Source organism: Aphidius gifuensis, linkage group LG5, assembly GCF_014905175.1.
Source record: "Aphidius gifuensis isolate YNYX2018 linkage group LG5, ASM1490517v1, whole genome shotgun sequence".
NCBI classification, from domain to species: domain Eukaryota; kingdom Metazoa; phylum Arthropoda; class Insecta; order Hymenoptera; family Braconidae; genus Aphidius; species Aphidius gifuensis.
The window spans coordinates 6,106,611-6,124,688 of NC_057792.1; the positions used below are offsets into that span (position 1 = coordinate 6,106,611).

At 21.3% G+C, this 18,078-nt stretch overlaps 6 protein-coding genes across 6 annotated transcripts; 1 reads left to right on the forward strand and 5 right to left on the reverse strand.

Annotated features, from left to right (window-relative positions):
- Positions 1–1,026: 1,026 nt before the first annotated feature.
- On the reverse strand, positions 1,027–1,928 carry LOC122857348. The gene is made up of 2 exons (XM_044159470.1): positions 1,239–1,928; positions 1,027–1,160 (listed from the first exon to the last, which is right to left on the reverse strand). Exons 1-2 carry the CDS (start codon positions 1,727–1,729, stop codon positions 1,094–1,096), a joined length of 558 nt encoding a protein of 185 aa, XP_044015405.1. The 5' UTR covers positions 1,730–1,928; the 3' UTR covers positions 1,027–1,093.
- A 73-nt stretch (positions 1,929–2,001) lies between these two features.
- Positions 2,002–2,594, reverse strand: LOC122857352. The gene has a single exon (XM_044159475.1). It carries the CDS (start codon positions 2,523–2,525, stop codon positions 2,064–2,066), a length of 462 nt encoding a protein of 153 aa, XP_044015410.1. The 5' UTR covers positions 2,526–2,594; the 3' UTR covers positions 2,002–2,063.
- A 118-nt stretch (positions 2,595–2,712) lies between these two features.
- On the reverse strand, positions 2,713–3,651 carry LOC122857338 (actin-related protein 8-like). Its single transcript, XM_044159458.1, has 3 exons — positions 3,423–3,651; positions 2,872–3,335; positions 2,713–2,809 (listed from the first exon to the last, which is right to left on the reverse strand). The coding sequence occupies exons 1-3, from the start codon at positions 3,603–3,605 to the stop codon at positions 2,755–2,757; spliced, it is 702 nt and encodes a 233-aa protein (XP_044015393.1). The 5' UTR covers positions 3,606–3,651; the 3' UTR covers positions 2,713–2,754.
- Positions 3,652–4,920: 1,269 nt separating this feature from the next.
- On the reverse strand, positions 4,921–7,884 carry LOC122856283. The gene is made up of 6 exons (XM_044157978.1): positions 7,866–7,884; positions 7,557–7,760; positions 7,408–7,490; positions 6,819–6,926; positions 6,310–6,462; positions 4,921–4,977 (listed from the first exon to the last, which is right to left on the reverse strand). Exons 1-6 carry the CDS (start codon positions 7,882–7,884, stop codon positions 4,921–4,923), a joined length of 624 nt encoding a protein of 207 aa, XP_044013913.1.
- Positions 7,885–11,181: 3,297 nt separating this feature from the next.
- On the forward strand, positions 11,182–13,318 carry LOC122857334 (A-kinase anchor protein 10, mitochondrial). Its single transcript, XM_044159453.1, has 10 exons — positions 11,182–11,207; positions 11,273–11,396; positions 11,468–11,601; positions 11,687–11,837; positions 11,920–12,028; positions 12,091–12,235; positions 12,299–12,372; positions 12,442–12,494; positions 12,562–12,646; positions 13,280–13,318. The coding sequence occupies exons 3-10, from the start codon at positions 11,471–11,473 to the stop codon at positions 13,282–13,284; spliced, it is 753 nt and encodes a 250-aa protein (XP_044015388.1). The 5' UTR covers positions 11,182–11,207; positions 11,273–11,396; positions 11,468–11,470; the 3' UTR covers positions 13,285–13,318.
- A 74-nt stretch (positions 13,319–13,392) lies between these two features.
- LOC122857314 (G-protein coupled receptor 143-like) lies at positions 13,393–15,479 on the reverse strand. Its single transcript, XM_044159422.1, has 6 exons — positions 14,730–15,479; positions 14,551–14,662; positions 14,380–14,474; positions 14,114–14,286; positions 13,715–14,042; positions 13,393–13,647 (listed from the first exon to the last, which is right to left on the reverse strand). The coding sequence occupies exons 1-6, from the start codon at positions 14,877–14,879 to the stop codon at positions 13,444–13,446; spliced, it is 1,062 nt and encodes a 353-aa protein (XP_044015357.1). The 5' UTR covers positions 14,880–15,479; the 3' UTR covers positions 13,393–13,443.
- Positions 15,480–18,078: the final 2,599 nt, after the last annotated feature.

An 18,078-nucleotide genomic window follows, 5' to 3' on the forward strand; every position in this document is an offset into this window, starting at 1 on the left:
ATAATACTAAAGTCAGGGAATATTCATGTTGTTTTATTGGAGATCCAAATCCACAATTAAGACCAAAAGGATATAAAAGACCTCCCTTGTGTAAATTAGAAAAAAAAATGCTTGAATTTAAATTTGTTATTCTTGTTAGAGTTGATGAGTATAAGACAACACAAAATTGCAGTAAATGCCATGGTCAATTAATTGTCAGTACACATGGGCACAGGTATGCTTACTGTCCCACCTGTGGTATAACATGGCATCGTGATATCAATGCAGGTATAAGTGTTGGCAACATTGGAACTACATATGCTGGCATGAATCCAGATGATGATATTGCTAATTATAGTAATTTTGAAAGACCAACTAGAACAAGGTAATTTTCTTTGAAAAAAATTATAATAATAAATAAATAAATAAATAAATAAATAAATAAATAAATAATTAACTAATGTTTTTTGTGTTTAATTTTTATTTTCCAGAAAAAAATAATGCAGCCCCATTGACATGAACAACCTGGAGTCGACAATCAAAATTAATTTTGAAAGATCAACTAGAACAAGGTAATTTTCTTTGAAAAAAATTATAATAATAAATAAATAAATAAATAAATAAATAATTAACTAATGTCTTTTGTGTTTAATTTTTATTTTCCAGAAAAAAATAATTAACAACCTGGAGTCGACAATCAAAAGGAAACAACAGCGCACAACAACGAAAGAAGAAAAAAAAAAAAAAAAACAATTAGTCTTAGTCATTAAAATTTAATTATCATTATATGTATATATTTCCATTTTAAATTAATTAATTAGATATTAATGTAAAATTTTACATAAAGGTACATGTTTATAGTATACAAATTATCCCAAATTAAGTATATTAGAAACAGGTATATAAAAACTTTTTGTAAAATTCAATTTTTGCAGCTGCGAGTAGCAAGGTCACTTACTTTATTATAGTAAAATACCTTGACAAAATAACGCCTGTTAGTCTGTATGGACTTGGTATAATATGCCATGTTTTACATAATTGAATACATTATAATATAGTTTAATAAAAATGATTAAATATTTATATATAAAATTGTTGAAGAATGAAAAAAAAATTATGCTGATTGATTAATGAGTTTTTTTAAAACAGGTCCAAGAAGACTGGCAAATCTCAAATGATGTCTGGAAAAAAAAGAAAAAAACAAAACAAAAATTATTATTAAATTAATTTTCTATATAAAATTAATTATTAAATCTTACTTGTGATTAATTTTATTGTTTAAATCTGTTTTTTCAGTTATTTTATCATCATTAGGTTCTGGTTTTATTGTTTCATTATCTGGTTTTGTTGTTTCATTATCTGGTTTCGATTGTTCTGGTTTTATTGTTTCATTATCTGGTTTAATAATTTCTGTTTTATTTTTATTTATTGGAAAATAATTATCCGATAATTCAGTATTACTTGCTGCAAGTAATAATGCTTCAATTGGTGCAACAACAAGTACAAGTCCATCAACATGAATACGATAATTTTCAGTACCATTTTGTCGTTGATCAAAATAATCATCTTTTGATGATAATTCAGATGTTAAATTATCAGATGATAAATCAAGTCCATCATCATCTGTACCACGATGTTCAGCACGAAGTGATGATGATAATGGTGAACAATTAAAACCACCAATCATCATTGATAATAATGACAGTGTTATTAATATTGTTTTAAATATTCTCATGTTGATTAATACCATTTGTTTATTTTTTTATAATTTTGTTGTTTACTGGTTGAATGTTAAGTATGTACTGTAAAATTATTCTCATGTTAAAGGATTCAACTTGGCTGGTAACACAACTATCCCCTTCCAATTTTCAAGTTCAAGAAACTTTCATGAACTTGAACTCAACCAGCTTCTTTTTTTTTTTCCCCTCTTCTGGATCCTGATATTTTTATTATTATTATTTCTTTCTTCTTATCTTGTTACAAGTATTAAATAACTTATTTTTTTTTTTTTTAGTATATATAATAAAATAGTAAATTTAAAAATATAAAATTAATAAAATAAGTAGTTTTTTTTTTTTTTTAAATTAATTTTTTAAAGAACCATCATATTGACAAATACCAAATCTATCACGAAATCTACCTGGTCCACAATTTTCAATTCCATCACCAATTAATTTCATTTCATTAATTTTTTTATTATCATATTTAATATTACGTAATGTTTTATAATTATTATTATTATCTAATTCTTCATTATTATCATGAGATATTTTATCTTGATTATTTGTTGTTTGTTGTTTTATTGTTTTACGAAAATTTAATGTATCTTCAAATAAACCAGGTAATATAAAATCAATACCAGATGAAGATGATGAATCTAATGCTGATGAAGATGATGATGATGATGATGATGGTGCAATAACAAATAATATATTTTCTAGCTTTGCGTGAACGTTTAATTTACCATCTTGACGTTGATTATATTTAGTTGGTGATGATGATGATAATGATAATACAAGAGACAAAATTAAAAAATATAGCTGCATGATGATGGCTGAACGAGTTAAGACTGAACTGAGTTTTCTTCTTCAACAAGTATCATCTTCATGTCCGTTATATATACATATTCATATTGTAATAATAAAAAGTGGGAGAAATAATTATACAGTTAAACATTTTTTTTTTTCTTTAGCTTATTTATTTATTACTTTAAAATTACAATAATAATAAAAACAAGTTTTATGTACTTTTTTTTTTTTTTTGAACTTTGTTTATTTAAAATTCTTGAATAAATTGTGGTGAATTTCTTGGAGCAAGTTTTAATGACCATCTGAAATATTTATTTACTTATAATAATGATAATTTTTTAATTAAATATTTTATTTAACTTACGGTAATAATGATAAACGATGTCTTAAATTTTTTCTACATCTTCCTTTTGAGGTTTTATGATAACCATTACGACATGGATTTTTTAAATTTAATTTAAACAATGAACTTTCAGTTATTGATATTGTATCAGCAATATTATTAGTTGTTGAATTTGTATTTTCAATTGAAGATATTGTTGAATTTGTATTTTCAATTGAAGAAATTGTTGTTGAATTTAAATTTTCAATTGAAGAAATTGTTGAATTTAAATTTTCAATTGAAGACATTGTTGAATTTGTATTTTCAATTGAAGAAATTGTTGTTGAATTATCATAATTAATACTTGATAATGTTGTTGATAAATTTGTTGGTGAATTAGTTGGCCAAGTAACCAATGGTTTGACTGTTGAACTACCAGGTAATGATGTTGGTTTGACTATTGGTTTAATTGTAAAATCAGCATAATCATAAGCATAATCATAATCCTGAAAAAAAAAAAATTTTTAATACAAAAAAACGTAACAATAAAATTAATGATAATAAATAATATAAAGGAAATTTTTTTATTATACCACATAGTCATCCAAGACATCTTTATTGACAAGTGCAACGACCTGAACATTTTTAACATCAAGCTGAAAATTAAGATCACCAGTTTGTCGTTGATCATACGTTACTGATGATGTTCCTACAATTTTTAATATTAAATAATAAAAAAATAGTGTTAAATATTTATTTTTATAAAACATCGACATAATCGCTTAGGTTGCTTTGAGTAAACTAAAATGTTTTAAGATTGCAGTGATGCCAAGAATATAAATATCCGGATAAAATCATTCAAACCGGTATTTTGCATTTAACTGATGCGGGCATTGGCCTCAAGTCTCATATCACGTATTACATGTAAGATAGAGTTATCCAACTTGAATTTTATCCCAATCTTCATTTAGTATAAATAATTAAAAATAAAGATCGAACTTTTGACCGGTTATTGACCTGATATTTAAGTAAATTTTAGTTGGTAAAATATATAAATAAAAAGAAAAAATTTTAATAGTATAATTGAAACAATCTAAAATGTAATTCTTCATTGAGATTGTCTCACTTTGTTTAAATAATAGGATTAAATTTGATAATGATTATTTTTTATATTATGAATGAAACACCGGGTGAAAAAATTTGAACGATTCAACGGATAGAAAATTTAAGTGAAGTATATCGATATTTAGTCAGACAGAATTACTATATTCGAATTATCATTAGTTTATTATTATTAGTATTTATTTATTAAATAAATATTATCGAATTATATGAAAAATTAAATGTTTTTTGGTTTAATTTTTTTTTTTTCAATTTAAAAAAGTGATTTTAATTTATCATTGAAATTACCTCTTTGTTTGAAATATTTCTTTTAAAAGTTCAATATCACTAGTTCAATAGAAGTGATATTGAACTTTTAAAAGAAATATTTAAAACAAAGAGGTAATTATTTTAATCACCCCCACGTCAGAGAGTATAATTGTATGGTAAAATAAAAAAAAAAAAGAATAAGAATAAAAGCTTTATCTTATATTTTTTTTTTCGACAGTTTTAATTCGAAGTCAATAAATCTTATGTCACTGCAAGTGATGACACGTTACCAATTTTTTTTTAATTAAAAAATCAAGTTTTAAAAATAATCAACATGTGTAGCTATAATAAATATAAATAAATATTATCGAATTATATAAAAAATTAAATGTTATTTGTTTTGATTTTTTTTTTCAATATAAAAAAGTGATTTAAATTTATCATTGGTACTAAGTTTATTTACTTATTTATTCAATTTAATTTTGATAATTAAATAACATATTATTTAATGAAAAAAAAAAAATATACAAGTTGTAAAAATTGTTGTTAATTATGTTATTTAAGTTTAATGTACTTTTTCATATTCAATTGATGCACTATTATCAAAATACATGACAAATTTGAAGGAATATTTTTTAATTCATTCGTTATTAATGGATACAAAAAAATTACATGCAATATGCAATATAAATTGTATATTTATTAATTCAAAAATTTCCATTATTCTTGATTGATCGTTTGTAATAAGAAGAAGTATGACATTGTAGTATTTATTATCTGATAATATAATATTTCTTTATTATTCATATTATATTGAATTAATTTTTATAATTATTATCAAGTTATTTTCTAATACCTTTGTAAACATTTGTGCTGATATTTCAACAAGACCACACGCTTTTAGAGACATACATTTTTGAGCCAACAACATATTTATAAAATTAATATTTAATTTATTATTATTATTTTCCCAATTATTATTATAAACAGCTATTTGGAATGCTTCATTCTGGAAAATATATTTTAATTTTTTATATTTCAATTTTCCGTAAGAATTTATTCAAAAAAAAAGTCAAAAAAAAAAAGAAAAATATAATATTTCGAATGATGATAAATAGCTGTTAGTTTCTGTGACAAAGAAATATGTTTTTTTTTAAAAAAATTTTTTATTTCAAGAATTTAAATAGATGTGTAAAAAATATCAAAATATTACAAACTATTTTTGTGTGATTTAAAAAAAAATTACTATCAAAATTTAGGAGAGACAAGATAATTATATATAAAAAAAAAGAGTTATGATCCACTTAATTGACATGAAAATATGTGTATAATAGGTACCTATAAAAATAATGAAATATTTTTTTTTTTTTGAAAACATACAGCAGTTTTAATTTCTTCACCCGCCCATGCATATGTATACAGCCAAATATGTAAATTGAAAAAAAAAAAAAAAAAAAAAACATTAAAAAAATATAATTTATAATTTATAATATATACTTGAATTAAATTTTGCTGAATTGATTTATTTAAAAATACCTGATGCATTTGAAAAATAAGAGTACATAAAATAAAAGCAGTTAACATTGTCATTAGTAATTATTTTAGTATTATTTTTCTTAAAATAACAAATACCTCTTATGTATTTCTATTATGTTCTATATGTTCCTGTTACGAAAATAATTTTTTTTCGAAAATTCTTTAGCGAATTTTCGATTTTATTAGGAAAACATTATAATCCTGTAATAAATTTAATAATCCAAAAATTTTTTAATTTTATTTATTCATATAAAGCGTGTACAGTCTACAATTACATATACATTTGTATATACGTGTCTTGTTTAATCTAAATCGTTTTTCTTACATAAATATTCACATGTGCAATTTTATAACCGGTTTGTAATGATATTGATTTCGTTTTGTTTATTTCATATTATGTAGACACATTTATCATTTTCTACTTGTTGATTCTACATTTCCATTATTTTTGATTGAGTGTTTGTAATAAAAAAAAGTATGACATTGTAGTATTTATTATCTGATAATATTATATTTGTTTATTATTTATATTAAAATAATTTTCATAATAAATTAATCAATTTTTTCTAATACCTTTGCAAACAATTCTGCAGATATTTCAACAAGACCACAAGCACGAATAGATATACATTTTTGATTTAACAGCATATTTATATAAGTACTATTTAATTTAGTGTTATTATTTTCCCAATTACTATTATAAACAGCCATTCGAAGTGCTTCATTCTGAAAGTACATTTTAGTATCATCTATCCATTTTTGTTACTAAATTTTCCGTAAAGATTGATTGAATAAAATTTAAAAATAAATGAAAAATAAAAACTTTCGAATGATGATAAATGGCTATATCGTTTTGTATGACAGATGTTTTGTTTTAATTTTTTTTTCAATAGTCTAAATACAGTACAGACTTTTTCTGAATGCGATTGTATGCGAAAAATTACATCAAAATAATAAAAAAAAGACAAAAAGTTATAATAAAAAAAAAAAAAAGAGTAAGAAAATTATTAAATAGACATAAAATATTGTATATATACTTATATATAAAGATATAATTAAAAAAATTCTTTTAAAAAACATACAGCAATTTTAATTTCTTCACCCGCCCATGCATATAAAAATGCTTGCATCAATTTGTACCATATGTATACTGCTAAAAATGCCATTTGTCCCATAGTTATATTTTCCATCTTGAAAATTAAATTAAAATATAAATAATGATATAAATTTATGATTTATCAAAAGTCTCGGTAGAGTTTTAAGTCATTTTTTTCCAGCTATAAGAAATATATTTCTCCGGAATTTCTCCGGATTACTCCGGATGATTCCGGAATTGCTTCGGATTATTCCGGAATTGGCTCACTTAGAAGAAATTCGGAAAAATACGAAAAATTGGTAGCAATTCCAAAATACTCGAATTCCTGTAATCCTGTGTAAAATGAAGAAAAATAAATGACCGAAAAATTTTAATGGGCCAATTCCGGAGTGATACGGAGTTTTTCCGGAATTTTACGGAGAAATTATTTCCACTAGGGATAACCACCTAATTTTTTTTATTTATATTTTTATTTCACATATTTTGTTTATTTAAAAGAAAAAAAATGAGTTACTTTTGTATATAAAAATTAACAATTTTTGTTTTGATGTTATTATTTAAATAAATATACATACCTGATTAACTTGAAAAATAAGAGTACATAAAATAAGAGCAGTTGATACTGTCATTGCCAAAACAATTGGTCCATTAATATATTCTAATATTTCACAGCATTCAATTATTTTATGATGTTTTATAACAAAATATTCATGAAATCGACGTATTTGTTTTTCATCATAATTATCAGTATTTGTATATTCAATTTCATATGATAATACACGAAATTGTGCAACGATATTTATTGCATAATAACCAAATAAATTATCACTTGTACAACCAACTTGTACAAATGCAAATTGACAAAGTGTTTCCCATATCCAGTGTAATACCCATAGTAAACTACCACCTTCAATATTATATGGATACACTGTTGGATATGGTAATATATATATTCTTGATTCAGCATTATTTTTAAATTGACGTATCATAAAAAATACTGATTGTAAATATAATGTTGCCATTACTAAATAACCACTTATTATTATTGGCATTGTTAATTTATTTGAATAATATAATAATGGTGATAACATTATTGATGATAATTTATCATTATTCATATTTTCATTTATCAGGTTAGTCAATGTGTTGTCTAATTCTAATATTTTTTCACGATTTATAATAAAACATGTTACCTAAAATTATAAATATTCATTATTTAATATTTCATTATTTTATTTTGATAAATTTATTTGTATATGTAGTCTATACTTTTATTAAAATTGTTAAAAAAGCAAAAATTAAACCACATGCTTTTAATACAATCAATAAATTATGACAATTTATATATACGAAATTCATACAACCCATCATTATTGTTGATAACAAAAAACCAACTAAAAATGGCAAAAGTTTGTAAAAAAAATTTGCATTTACAATGGGAAATATACCAACTATTTTTAGTAAAAAAATTATACGATTTCTACACTTTTCTATGACCATTAATTCTTTTTCATGTTTCATTTTGAAAAATTAAATTTTATTACTCTCGCCTAGCAATAGATTATTATCAATAGGATATATTGAAAGAATTGACTGAAGACTTTTCCGTTGTTAAAACGACCACGTCAATTTTTTTTTTTTTCTCATACATAAATTATTCAAGGAATTACTAATAACATATAATTATTATGCATATGCACAAAGTTTTAATTTGAAATATATCGATTCAATTTAACGACAAAAAATATAAAAAAAAAAAAACTCAAGTGATATTAAACTTTTAAAAGAAATATTCAAAAGAAAGGGGCAATCATTTTAATCACCCCTACGTCAGAGAGTATAATTTTATTTATAAGTTTTAATAATTATATGGTAAAAAATTGAAAAAAAAAAAATCAATAAGAATAAAAGCTTTTATCTATTATGTTTTATTTTTTATTAGATCGACAGTTTTAATTCAGAAGTCAATAAGTCTTATGTCACTGCAAGTTAAAATAATATTCAACATATCGATATATCAAATCAAAATTTTCTCAATAAAAAATATAATAATTAAAACAGTAATTTCAGTTGATCAGTTTGTGTAATTTATACGTGATTTTAATTTTAAACGTAAAATAATATGATAAATTTTTATTACTATTACAATTTGCGTTGTTTTAATATTTGTTCTGGTCTCTTGAGTTCTTGTTTAGTTTTTACTTTATCTTTGAGTTTTTGATTGTGACATGCTCAGTGAGTTTTTGGACCAGATTTCACTAAAAAAAGATAAATAAATTACAAAATAATTAATAACAAAATAAAAATTAATCAAAAAAAAAAACATAAATAAATTAACTATAAATAACAACATACAATTTTAGAATTTAGATGATTCTTGTTCATCATCTGATGAATCATTTGTATTATATTGGTATTTTGAAAAATAAGAAAATCATAAAGGAAAAGAGGTAAGTCGGAAAATGAATAGAATGAATGAAAGAGGTCTTCAGTAGTCCTATGTTCCTGTTCAGTCACTTTAATTTTTAAAGTAAATTTCAATGCTAATATTTTAACTTTTTTTTTCAATTTTTTCTTATTTTTTTTAAGGATGTTAAATTTATTTTGACGATATGAGGAAAAAAAAGGACAGTAGGTAAACCATGAATGGAATCAAATACCTCTTGCCTCGTTTTATATTCCTGTTCGAAAAAAAAAATTCTTATTTAATTCTTCCTTAATTTTTTCACGGATATTCAATTTATTTTCATAATATCAGGAAAACAGGAAGGACAAAAGGTAAACCATAAATAAAATCAAATACCTCTTTGCCTGTTCTATATTCCTGTGAAAAAAGAATATTTTTTTTTTCATTTTTTCTATTTTTTTTTAAAGAAATAAATTTTATTTTCAAAATACCAGGAAAACAGGAATGACTGGAGGTGAACTATGAATTGTAGAAAATACCTCTTTGCCTGTTTTATATTTCTGTTCAAAAAGAAATTTTTTTTTCTAATATTTTTTACATTTCCCATAGATATTAGTTTTTCTTCGATAATATCAATAAAACAGGAAGTCGACCATTAATTCAATCAAGTACCTCTTGCCTCATTCTATATTCATGTTCAAATAAAAATTTTTTTTTTTTAAATTTTTCCATATTTTGTTTTGAGATATTGAATCTATTTTGAAGACATAGGAAAACAGGAAGGGTAAGAGGTAAAACTTTGCTCAGAATATATTGAAAAAAAATTAAATTCACAACAGGATAACATAATAATATAAGAGTTATATGTTATTTTCAACAGCTTACTCCTTTTCACTTTTAATTCCCTAATAATTCAATTTTTCCTCTAAGAATTTATTGATAAAAAATATCAATATTTAACAGGATAACAATAATAATACAAGAGGTATTTATTATTTTCAAAATCATATGTTTTACTCGGCGTAGTATTTCAAATTTATTATTTTACCGGATGACCGGAAGTCACCAAAACTTAGGGTTAAAAAAAAATTAAAAGTTACTATACATTACTAGAGATTATCGTTAAGTTGGTTTCCGTGGCCCACACAAAAACAAAAAAAAAAAATAAATAAATAAATAAATAAATATCAAAATAATAAAAATGGTGTCTGATCTTCATTTGTATCTAAAAAAAATATAAATAAACAAAGTCAACATATCATTTACAATGTTTCCATCATTAATTAATAATGCTAAAATTTTTTAAAAAGTCAGGTAAATAAATTATTTAAAAATTACACAAATTATTAAGTATAAAAACAATAATAGCATCATAATAAAAAATAGAAAAAACAACATAAACACATTATTATAACCCAAAAAAATATTAATAATTTTTAATTTATCATATTTAGGACAAAAAAAGGAAATAATAACATCAAATAATTCAACAATAAATAGATCATTAAATAACAATGATAATAAAATTGTTAAGCAATTATTACCAAATGATTTAATTGATGAAAATAATGATATTGATTTATCAAAAATAATATCAACAAAATCAAGATTATCAAAAACATTAAATGAAATTTTAGCTGATAAATTTGCACTTGGTTATTTTATACAATATATGGATCATTTTGGTAAAATATCATTGATAAAATATTGGATGGATGTTGAATGTATACGTGAAGAAACATCAAGTATTAATAATAATATAGTAATAATGAATGAAAATAATGATTTATCAAGTATCTATCAAGATGCTATTAAAATATACAATAAATATATTAAAAATGATTTATTAAAAATTGATAATTTCGATAAATTTGATATTAATTTTATAAATACAAATGATGGTTATTTAAAGTTAATCAACTATTTGTTAATTTTACAAACAAAAGTTTATCAAATTATTCAAGATGAGTAAGTTGTTTTATTGTTTTGTTTTATAGATAAATTAAAAGTTATATATTTTTTTTGTTTTTCAGATATATAAATGATTTTTTAAAAAGTGAATTTCATTGTAAATATCAAATTGATGTATTAACAAGTGATGAAGTTAAACTTGCTGATATTTTATTTAATGAAACAGCATTTTTTTACTTTATTGAGGTAAAATCAAATATTTTTTCAATTGTTTAATAATTATTTATAATAAATATGTTAATTTTTATTAAATACAGTTTATGGAAATTGAAAATAAAAGAGAATTATTAGATTTTTGGATGTGTGCGCTAAATTATAAACAAAATTTATTGGAAAAAAAAATTTATGATTCTCATATAGCTCAAAATGATGCTCTTATTATTTATGACAAGTAAGATATATATTTTTAATAAATTTATAATAATTAAATACTTTTATTTTAATATAAAAAAATTTGGTTTTTTTTATTTTTATAGATATTTTAGTCTTCAAGCAACAACGCCACTTGGTTTTTCAGATAAAATACGTTTTCAAATTGAACAAAATATATGCCAAGAAGATGGAGTTGGTCCTCAACCAGATTGTTTTGAACTTCCAATGATTATTGTTTATAATTATTTAAGTAAAGTAAGTAAAACCTCAGCTTATATTCTTTTAATTTATCGAATTTGTATTCTTACGTTTTTAATTTTTTTTAAAATTTTTTCAGTATTATCTTTATCAGTTTTTATCTTCTCAGATATATTACAAATATCTATCAGAATTAATCAGCACAATTCAAAGTAGTAATGGTACACAGCCACGAATCAGACGTGCAGGTAAATATTTACATATTTTATTATTTGTTTTCTTCTTTATTAATCAATTTATATCATTAAAGTTAGTACACTATCACATATGGGAAATTCAAATGATAATAAACGTCATTCGTGTCATTCAATTGATAGTTCTATTAATGACACAATGAATATTGATACAAGACAATTGTATGATCCTGATGCACTTTGGAAAAGAACAAAATCCAGGTTAATATTAAGATAATAATTAGCTTTTAAAATTTTATAATTTATTTAATTTATTTATTGTAGTTTGAGTGTTGGATATGTCGATGATATGGGAAGATTTGTAACTGAAATTGAACCTGATCCACAAAGAAAATATGGTAAATACTTATATGCTTTAATTTATGAAAATAATTATATTGTCTTTTTTTTTTTTTTTATCATTATAGAATCACGTATTTCAAGAGCAGTTAAACGACTGATAAATATGGAACAAGATAAGGTTAATAATAAATAATGATTAAAAAATGATAATGAAATTAATAAATTTTTATTTTTTTTTTTTCAAGACTAAAGAAGAACTTGCATGGAAAATTGCTGAAATGATTGTGAAAGAAATAACATCATTGACACTTGGTCATTTGAATAAATCTGGTAGTAATTAAACATTTCATTTTTTTTTTTTTTTATATATATTATTTTGTTTTAATTTTATATGTTTATTTTATTGAAAATTTAAAAGATTTCGTTGCATAATAGTAACAGTACGTCGAAAAAAAAAATATGAATAATATAGACAGTTTAAAAATCGAAATTTCGAAAAGAATTATTGAAAAATTCTTATAAAAAAAAAAAAAGCATAATATTATTTGATTTAATTTCCATGACAAATTATTTTTTAGAATTTTATAATATAAATAATATACATAAAATTGCATCATTAATAAAAATTAAAAATAATTAATAAATTTAAAATATACAAAATATTTTTGATGAAAAATAAATGTCAAATGGTGCTAATTATAAAAATAATAATAACATTAATTTAAAATTATTGTGTATATATAAAATGATTCAAACAATTGTTGATCAATAAAATTGTATAATTATATATTTATTCAATAAAATATTTAAGTTAAAATTGTAGAAAAAAGAAAAATAAATAATTTTACATTTTAAAATGATGAATTATTTAAAACTCATAATAGCTAATCAATAAAAATATTTTTAATTGCATAAATATTAAAGAAAAATAATTAATGCTATAAATTTTTTCAATTGTTACAGAGTAAAATAATAAAACGTTAACTACAAAAAAAAAAAAAATGACCATGGAGTTTGGAAGTAGAAATATTAAACGAAAAGCCAAACCTAAAAGTCATCATATTCAGTGAGTAATTAATATTATTAATTAAAAATAGATAGACTAAATTTTAATTTCAATTATAAATTTAAAATGATGATGAATTATTGATACTTGAATTTGTTGTACCACAATTTGTTGGCATTGTTAAAAGTGGTGAAATTTCATTAGCTTCACATAAATCATCATGATTTTTATTAAAAAATAATAATAATTTTTGAAATATAATATTTTTACCCCAACTTTGATAAACAATTGCATTAAAAAATGCTTGAAGTGGATTTGTAATTGCCTAATTAAAATATTTCTGTTAATAATTACAGTTTGAAATTAAAAGATGAGCCAAAAGAAAAACTTACCATAATGTACCAGAGAATAATGACAATTTTGACTGGAAGATTAAACCACAAAATCCAAAGAAGTATTCCATTTATTAAATTTGGTAACCAACATATTAAAAATACAATATTGGTAAGTGCAAATTTAAGTTTAATTGTTTTAAATATTTTTCTTTCACGTCTTGTTATTTGCCCGGCATTACATGTAACAGCTTTATGAATATCATTATTTGATAAATTATAAAGTATTGGATTAACAATCATAACAAATGTCATAAGTCCATATGTTGCAATATAATTTGGCATTATTTTTAATAATGCTGTTTTTAAATTAACTGATCCATGACAACTACAACAAAATTCAATTAAAATTCAATATATAAAATTAATTTCAATAAATAAATATTATTTAAAACTTACTTTGCATCTGGATAATATAATATTGTCAAACCAATAATTGTCAATAAACCTGGAAATGTCCATGCAAATAAATGATAAGATCTACTCGGTTTTTCAATGAGTAATAATTTCATATCAATTGCATAACAAAGTGTCCAAATCCAAGTTACCATGTAAAAATATTCAGTCCATGCCTGATACAAATTAATAATATCTTATTATATTTTAAATATTTAATATATAAATTTATTTTTAAATGATAATAAATCACCTATGTATAAAATTACCGATGATATAACACAAAATATAATGCTTGATGTATCATCAATTGTTGGCATTATATTTTTAAAATTAATCCATAATAATGATCTCACAAAAACACCTTTAAAAAACATAAATTAAAAATTAATTTTCATTAAAATTAGCTTATTAATATTAATGCTTATTATTATTATTACCTAATGACGCAAAAAAATCAGCAACAGCAAGCCAAATAATTATATTACGTGCACGATATGATGAAAAATTTTGCCAACGATGTTGATGAATTAAAACTTGTCTTGGTAAAATCTTAAAATTTAAATTAAATTAGCTTTTCATATACATTAATAAATAAATTATTTGTTTATTTATTTACCTGATAAATTGCACCGAATATTCCAATTATTGATGATATCATACAAACATTGTTGTACATATTTGTATCAAATTCTTTCATTATAACAATTGAAATGTCACTTTTATTGTTATGTTGACAACAAAATGTTTGTATTATTGGATCTGACATTGAATTGATATTTAAAAAAAAAATTATTATAAACAATTAAATTGTAATATTTATTTTTTCATATTATGAAAAATATATATGTATTTGTTAGTGAAAACCTTTCTCAAAACTAAACTGATTAGAATATATTTTTTTTATTTACACAAAAAATTATCTCTCATACAGTTGGACTTTTATTTTTTTTTATCAATTTAAATAGAAAGATAATATATTTGTGATATTGACATTCGTGCGAGACAATACTGTGTGTGTCTTGGGTCTCTCCTTCGTTTTAACATAATAAATTTTTATGGGTTTTATTTTTTTTTTTTTCATATGTCTCATGAAACACAAACGGATACGTTGTATAAAATTACATGAACCAGTTTTTGTGGTGAATTACTAAAAGTGCATTGGAAAGGAAAAAAAAATTTATAATTAAAAGCATAAATTATAGAAAAAATAATAACTTTTGTAATTTATATTTTTCTTTATGATTAATTATGAATTTATTATAATATGTTGATATTTAAAATATTTAAAATCAATCAAATATTTTGATGGATCAATTTTGATTTTATCAGCAAAATAGGGAAGCCCTGGAGTATTTATATAAAAAAAAAAAAGCTAAAAATTATTAAACATTAAATAGTTTATAATAATAAAAAATTGATAAATAAATTTACAAAAAAAAATGTATAAATCTTTATCATATACTTACAAATAAATTTAAATGTCACAAAAACATTGTAAATTTAAATAAGTATAAGGTAAAAAAAATAAAAATTTTATGTTTTAAAATCAGAAAAATAATGAGACTCGTTAACATTGACAGAGTTAGACTATAAATGTCAGGGTTATAACTTATAACAAATGTATTGAGTTCTTAGTTGTGTATTTTCTTCCTAAAGATTCATGAACTATCTCGTGGTATATACCACGTGCGGAACTTACGGGGCACCCTTTATGTTAAATTTTATTATTTATTATTTTAAGCCAAAGAGAAGGACAAGGTGTAGAAAAAGAAAAATATCTATAGGATGTTTATAAAAAAAAAAAAGATAAAAAGAATTTTTTTAAATTCAAAAATTAATTGTATCAAAGAGAATAATTAATAAATTTTTTTATCTTTTTACGCAAAATTGTAAAAATAATCATATTTTTATATGCATATATGTGATATTTCATGCCTCTTTCCCCTAATGAAATTAAAAACAAATGATAAAATTTATATAAAAATTTTAATCTATCTTTAATTAACATGATTTAAAATTCATTTTGTCTGTAATATTTATGTGACAATGAAATTTATCAAATTAATAATATATATAATTATTAATTAATAAAATAAAAAATGTTATTTTTTAATTTAAAAAAAATACAATGAAATTTTCAATGAATAAACAAAAAATCGTTACATAAATTTAAAAAATATAAAAATTTTATTTTTTCTATTTTTTTACCTCTTTAATTATTTTTTTCTTTTACTTTGATGACCAATTGGTAAATAATAACAAATAAACCACAAATTGTCAGTACCTTGAAACTACCTTGAAAAAAAAAAATATTATTATAAATAATTTAAACACAAAAAAATAAAGTAAATAGATATAAACTTACTGGAAATAATTTAAATAAATAAAACCATTTAATATTTATACCATTATTTTTAATATAAACAATTATTGGACAACGTGTATTAACAAGTAGTTGTGAATAAACAGCTAACATAAAGTTAAATGCTATAGAAAAAAAAATAATTTTATGATTTCTTTATTTGTATTTCCTTTTAAATTAATACTTGTAAATATTATTAATTAAATATTATTTCCTCAAAGTTTTATCAAGAAATATTTACAGCCCCTGATAAATATGAAAATTTCATTAATTTTTACACCGTACTTATTACGATCTATTACATGATAATTTCTTTTTTTTTTTTTTTTTATGAAAATACATTGATTACTGTGAATAAAAAGAAAAAAAAAAAAAGATAAAAAAAATGGTATATCAACATTCAAGTAATAAAAAGCTTGTGAAAGCTGTACCTGAATGGCCATAAAAAAACAAAGATTCCAAGGTGGTGTATCATCGATTCCATAAGATAATCCAGGATTATCATTTTTATTATCTTTGTTTTCATCATTGGCACTATCACAACCTTGATGATTATCAAATTCCTAAAAATATTTAAAAAAAAAAAAATTTATTATTATATTTTCATTTCATAAATTGTTTATTTTTACGACCTAAAATTAAAAAAAAATATGATCTCCAATAGAAATTTAATATTAAAATATTTCAATTCAACACGTGGAAATGTTAAATGTTGAGTCAATTTTTTTCCACCAGGTAAAATTTAATCGTAAATTTAAATGTCATAATATACCTGTATATTCAAAAAATAAATAATAATTTATTGATATGATTAAAAAAAAAAAAAAAAAACACTTGGATATATTATTATTTTAAAAAACAAATAAATAACATAAAAATTTACTTTATAATATTTTAAGAGTAAATATCATAAAAACATTGTAAATTTAAATATATGTAAATAAAATGAAATAAAAAATTTCTATGTTTAAAAAACAGTAAAATAATGAGACTCGATAACATTGACAGAGTTAGAGACAATAATTGTCAGGGTTATAAGTTCTTGAGTTGTATATGTTAAATTTTATTATTTATTTTAAGCCAAAGTTAACAATGTCCATAGTAGGGGTTTACATAAATAAAGAGAATGACAAGGTGTATAAAAAAAATGTATATATCTATATGATATTTATAAAAAAAAAAAGATAAAAAGGATTTTTTAAATTAAAAAATTAATTGTATCACAAAGAATTAATAAATTTTTTTATCTTTTTACCCAAAATTGTACAATAAATCATATTTTTTTATATATATGTGATATTTCATGCCTCTTTTTACTGATGAAATTAAAAATAAATGATAAAATTTATATAAAAATTTTAATCAATTTTTAATTACCATGATTTAAAATTCATTTTGTCTGTAATATTTATGCGTGACAATAAATATAATTATTAATTAATGGAAAAGAAAATGTTATTTTAATTAAAAAAAATAAAAAAATTTTATTTTTTTCTATTTTATGACCTCTTTAATTACTTTTTTTCTTTTACCTTGATCACGTAATTTTTTACCAAGTCAATAAAATTTAAAAGATTTATTTTTAAATGTATTACGCATTGAT

Excerpts from the sequence above, each read along its gene's own strand:
- LOC122856283 (XM_044157978.1), bottom strand. Across the intron at positions 7,491-7,556 it reads TAATTATGATGAAAAACAAA|AATATATTAATGGACCAATT; the intron begins TACGTCGATTTC and ends GTGAAATATTAG. Across the intron at positions 6,463-6,818 it reads GTGAAGAAATTAAAATTGCT|AATGAAGCACTTCGAATGGC; the intron begins GTATGTTTTTTA and ends ATGTACTTTCAG.
- LOC122857352 (XM_044159475.1), bottom strand. The coding sequence starts at position 2,525 with ATGCAGCTATATTTTTTAATTTTGTCTCTTGTATTATCATTATCATCA.
- LOC122857314 (XM_044159422.1), bottom strand. The coding sequence starts at position 14,879 with ATGTCAGATCCAATAATACAAACATTTTGTTGTCAACATAACAATAAA. Across the intron at positions 14,663-14,729 it reads TATTCGGTGCAATTTATCAG|ATTTTACCAAGACAAGTTTT; the intron begins GTAAATAAATAA and ends TTAAATTTTAAG. Across the intron at positions 14,475-14,550 it reads TGATTTTTTTGCGTCATTAG|GTGTTTTTGTGAGATCATTA; the intron begins GTAATAATAATA and ends TGTTTTTTAAAG.
- LOC122857338 (XM_044159458.1), bottom strand. The coding sequence starts at position 3,605 with ATGTCGATGTTTTATAAAAATAAATATTTAACACTATTTTTTTATTAT. Across the intron at positions 3,336-3,422 it reads ATGTCTTGGATGACTATGTG|GATTATGATTATGCTTATGA; the intron begins GTATAATAAAAA and ends TTTTTTTTTCAG. Across the intron at positions 2,810-2,871 it reads CATCGTTTATCATTATTACC|ATGGTCATTAAAACTTGCTC; the intron begins GTAAGTTAAATA and ends TAAATATTTCAG.
- LOC122857334 (XM_044159453.1), top strand. The coding sequence starts at position 11,471 with ATGGAAATTGAAAATAAAAGAGAATTATTAGATTTTTGGATGTGTGCG. Across the intron at positions 12,236-12,298 it reads TGGAAAAGAACAAAATCCAG|TTTGAGTGTTGGATATGTCG; the intron begins GTTAATATTAAG and ends TATTTATTGTAG. Across the intron at positions 12,495-12,561 it reads TAAATATGGAACAAGATAAG|ACTAAAGAAGAACTTGCATG; the intron begins GTTAATAATAAA and ends TTTTTTTTCAAG.
- LOC122857348 (XM_044159470.1), bottom strand. The coding sequence starts at position 1,729 with ATGGTATTAATCAACATGAGAATATTTAAAACAATATTAATAACACTG. Across the intron at positions 1,161-1,238 it reads AACAATAAAATTAATCACAA|ACATCATTTGAGATTTGCCA; the intron begins GTAAGATTTAAT and ends TTTTTTTTCCAG.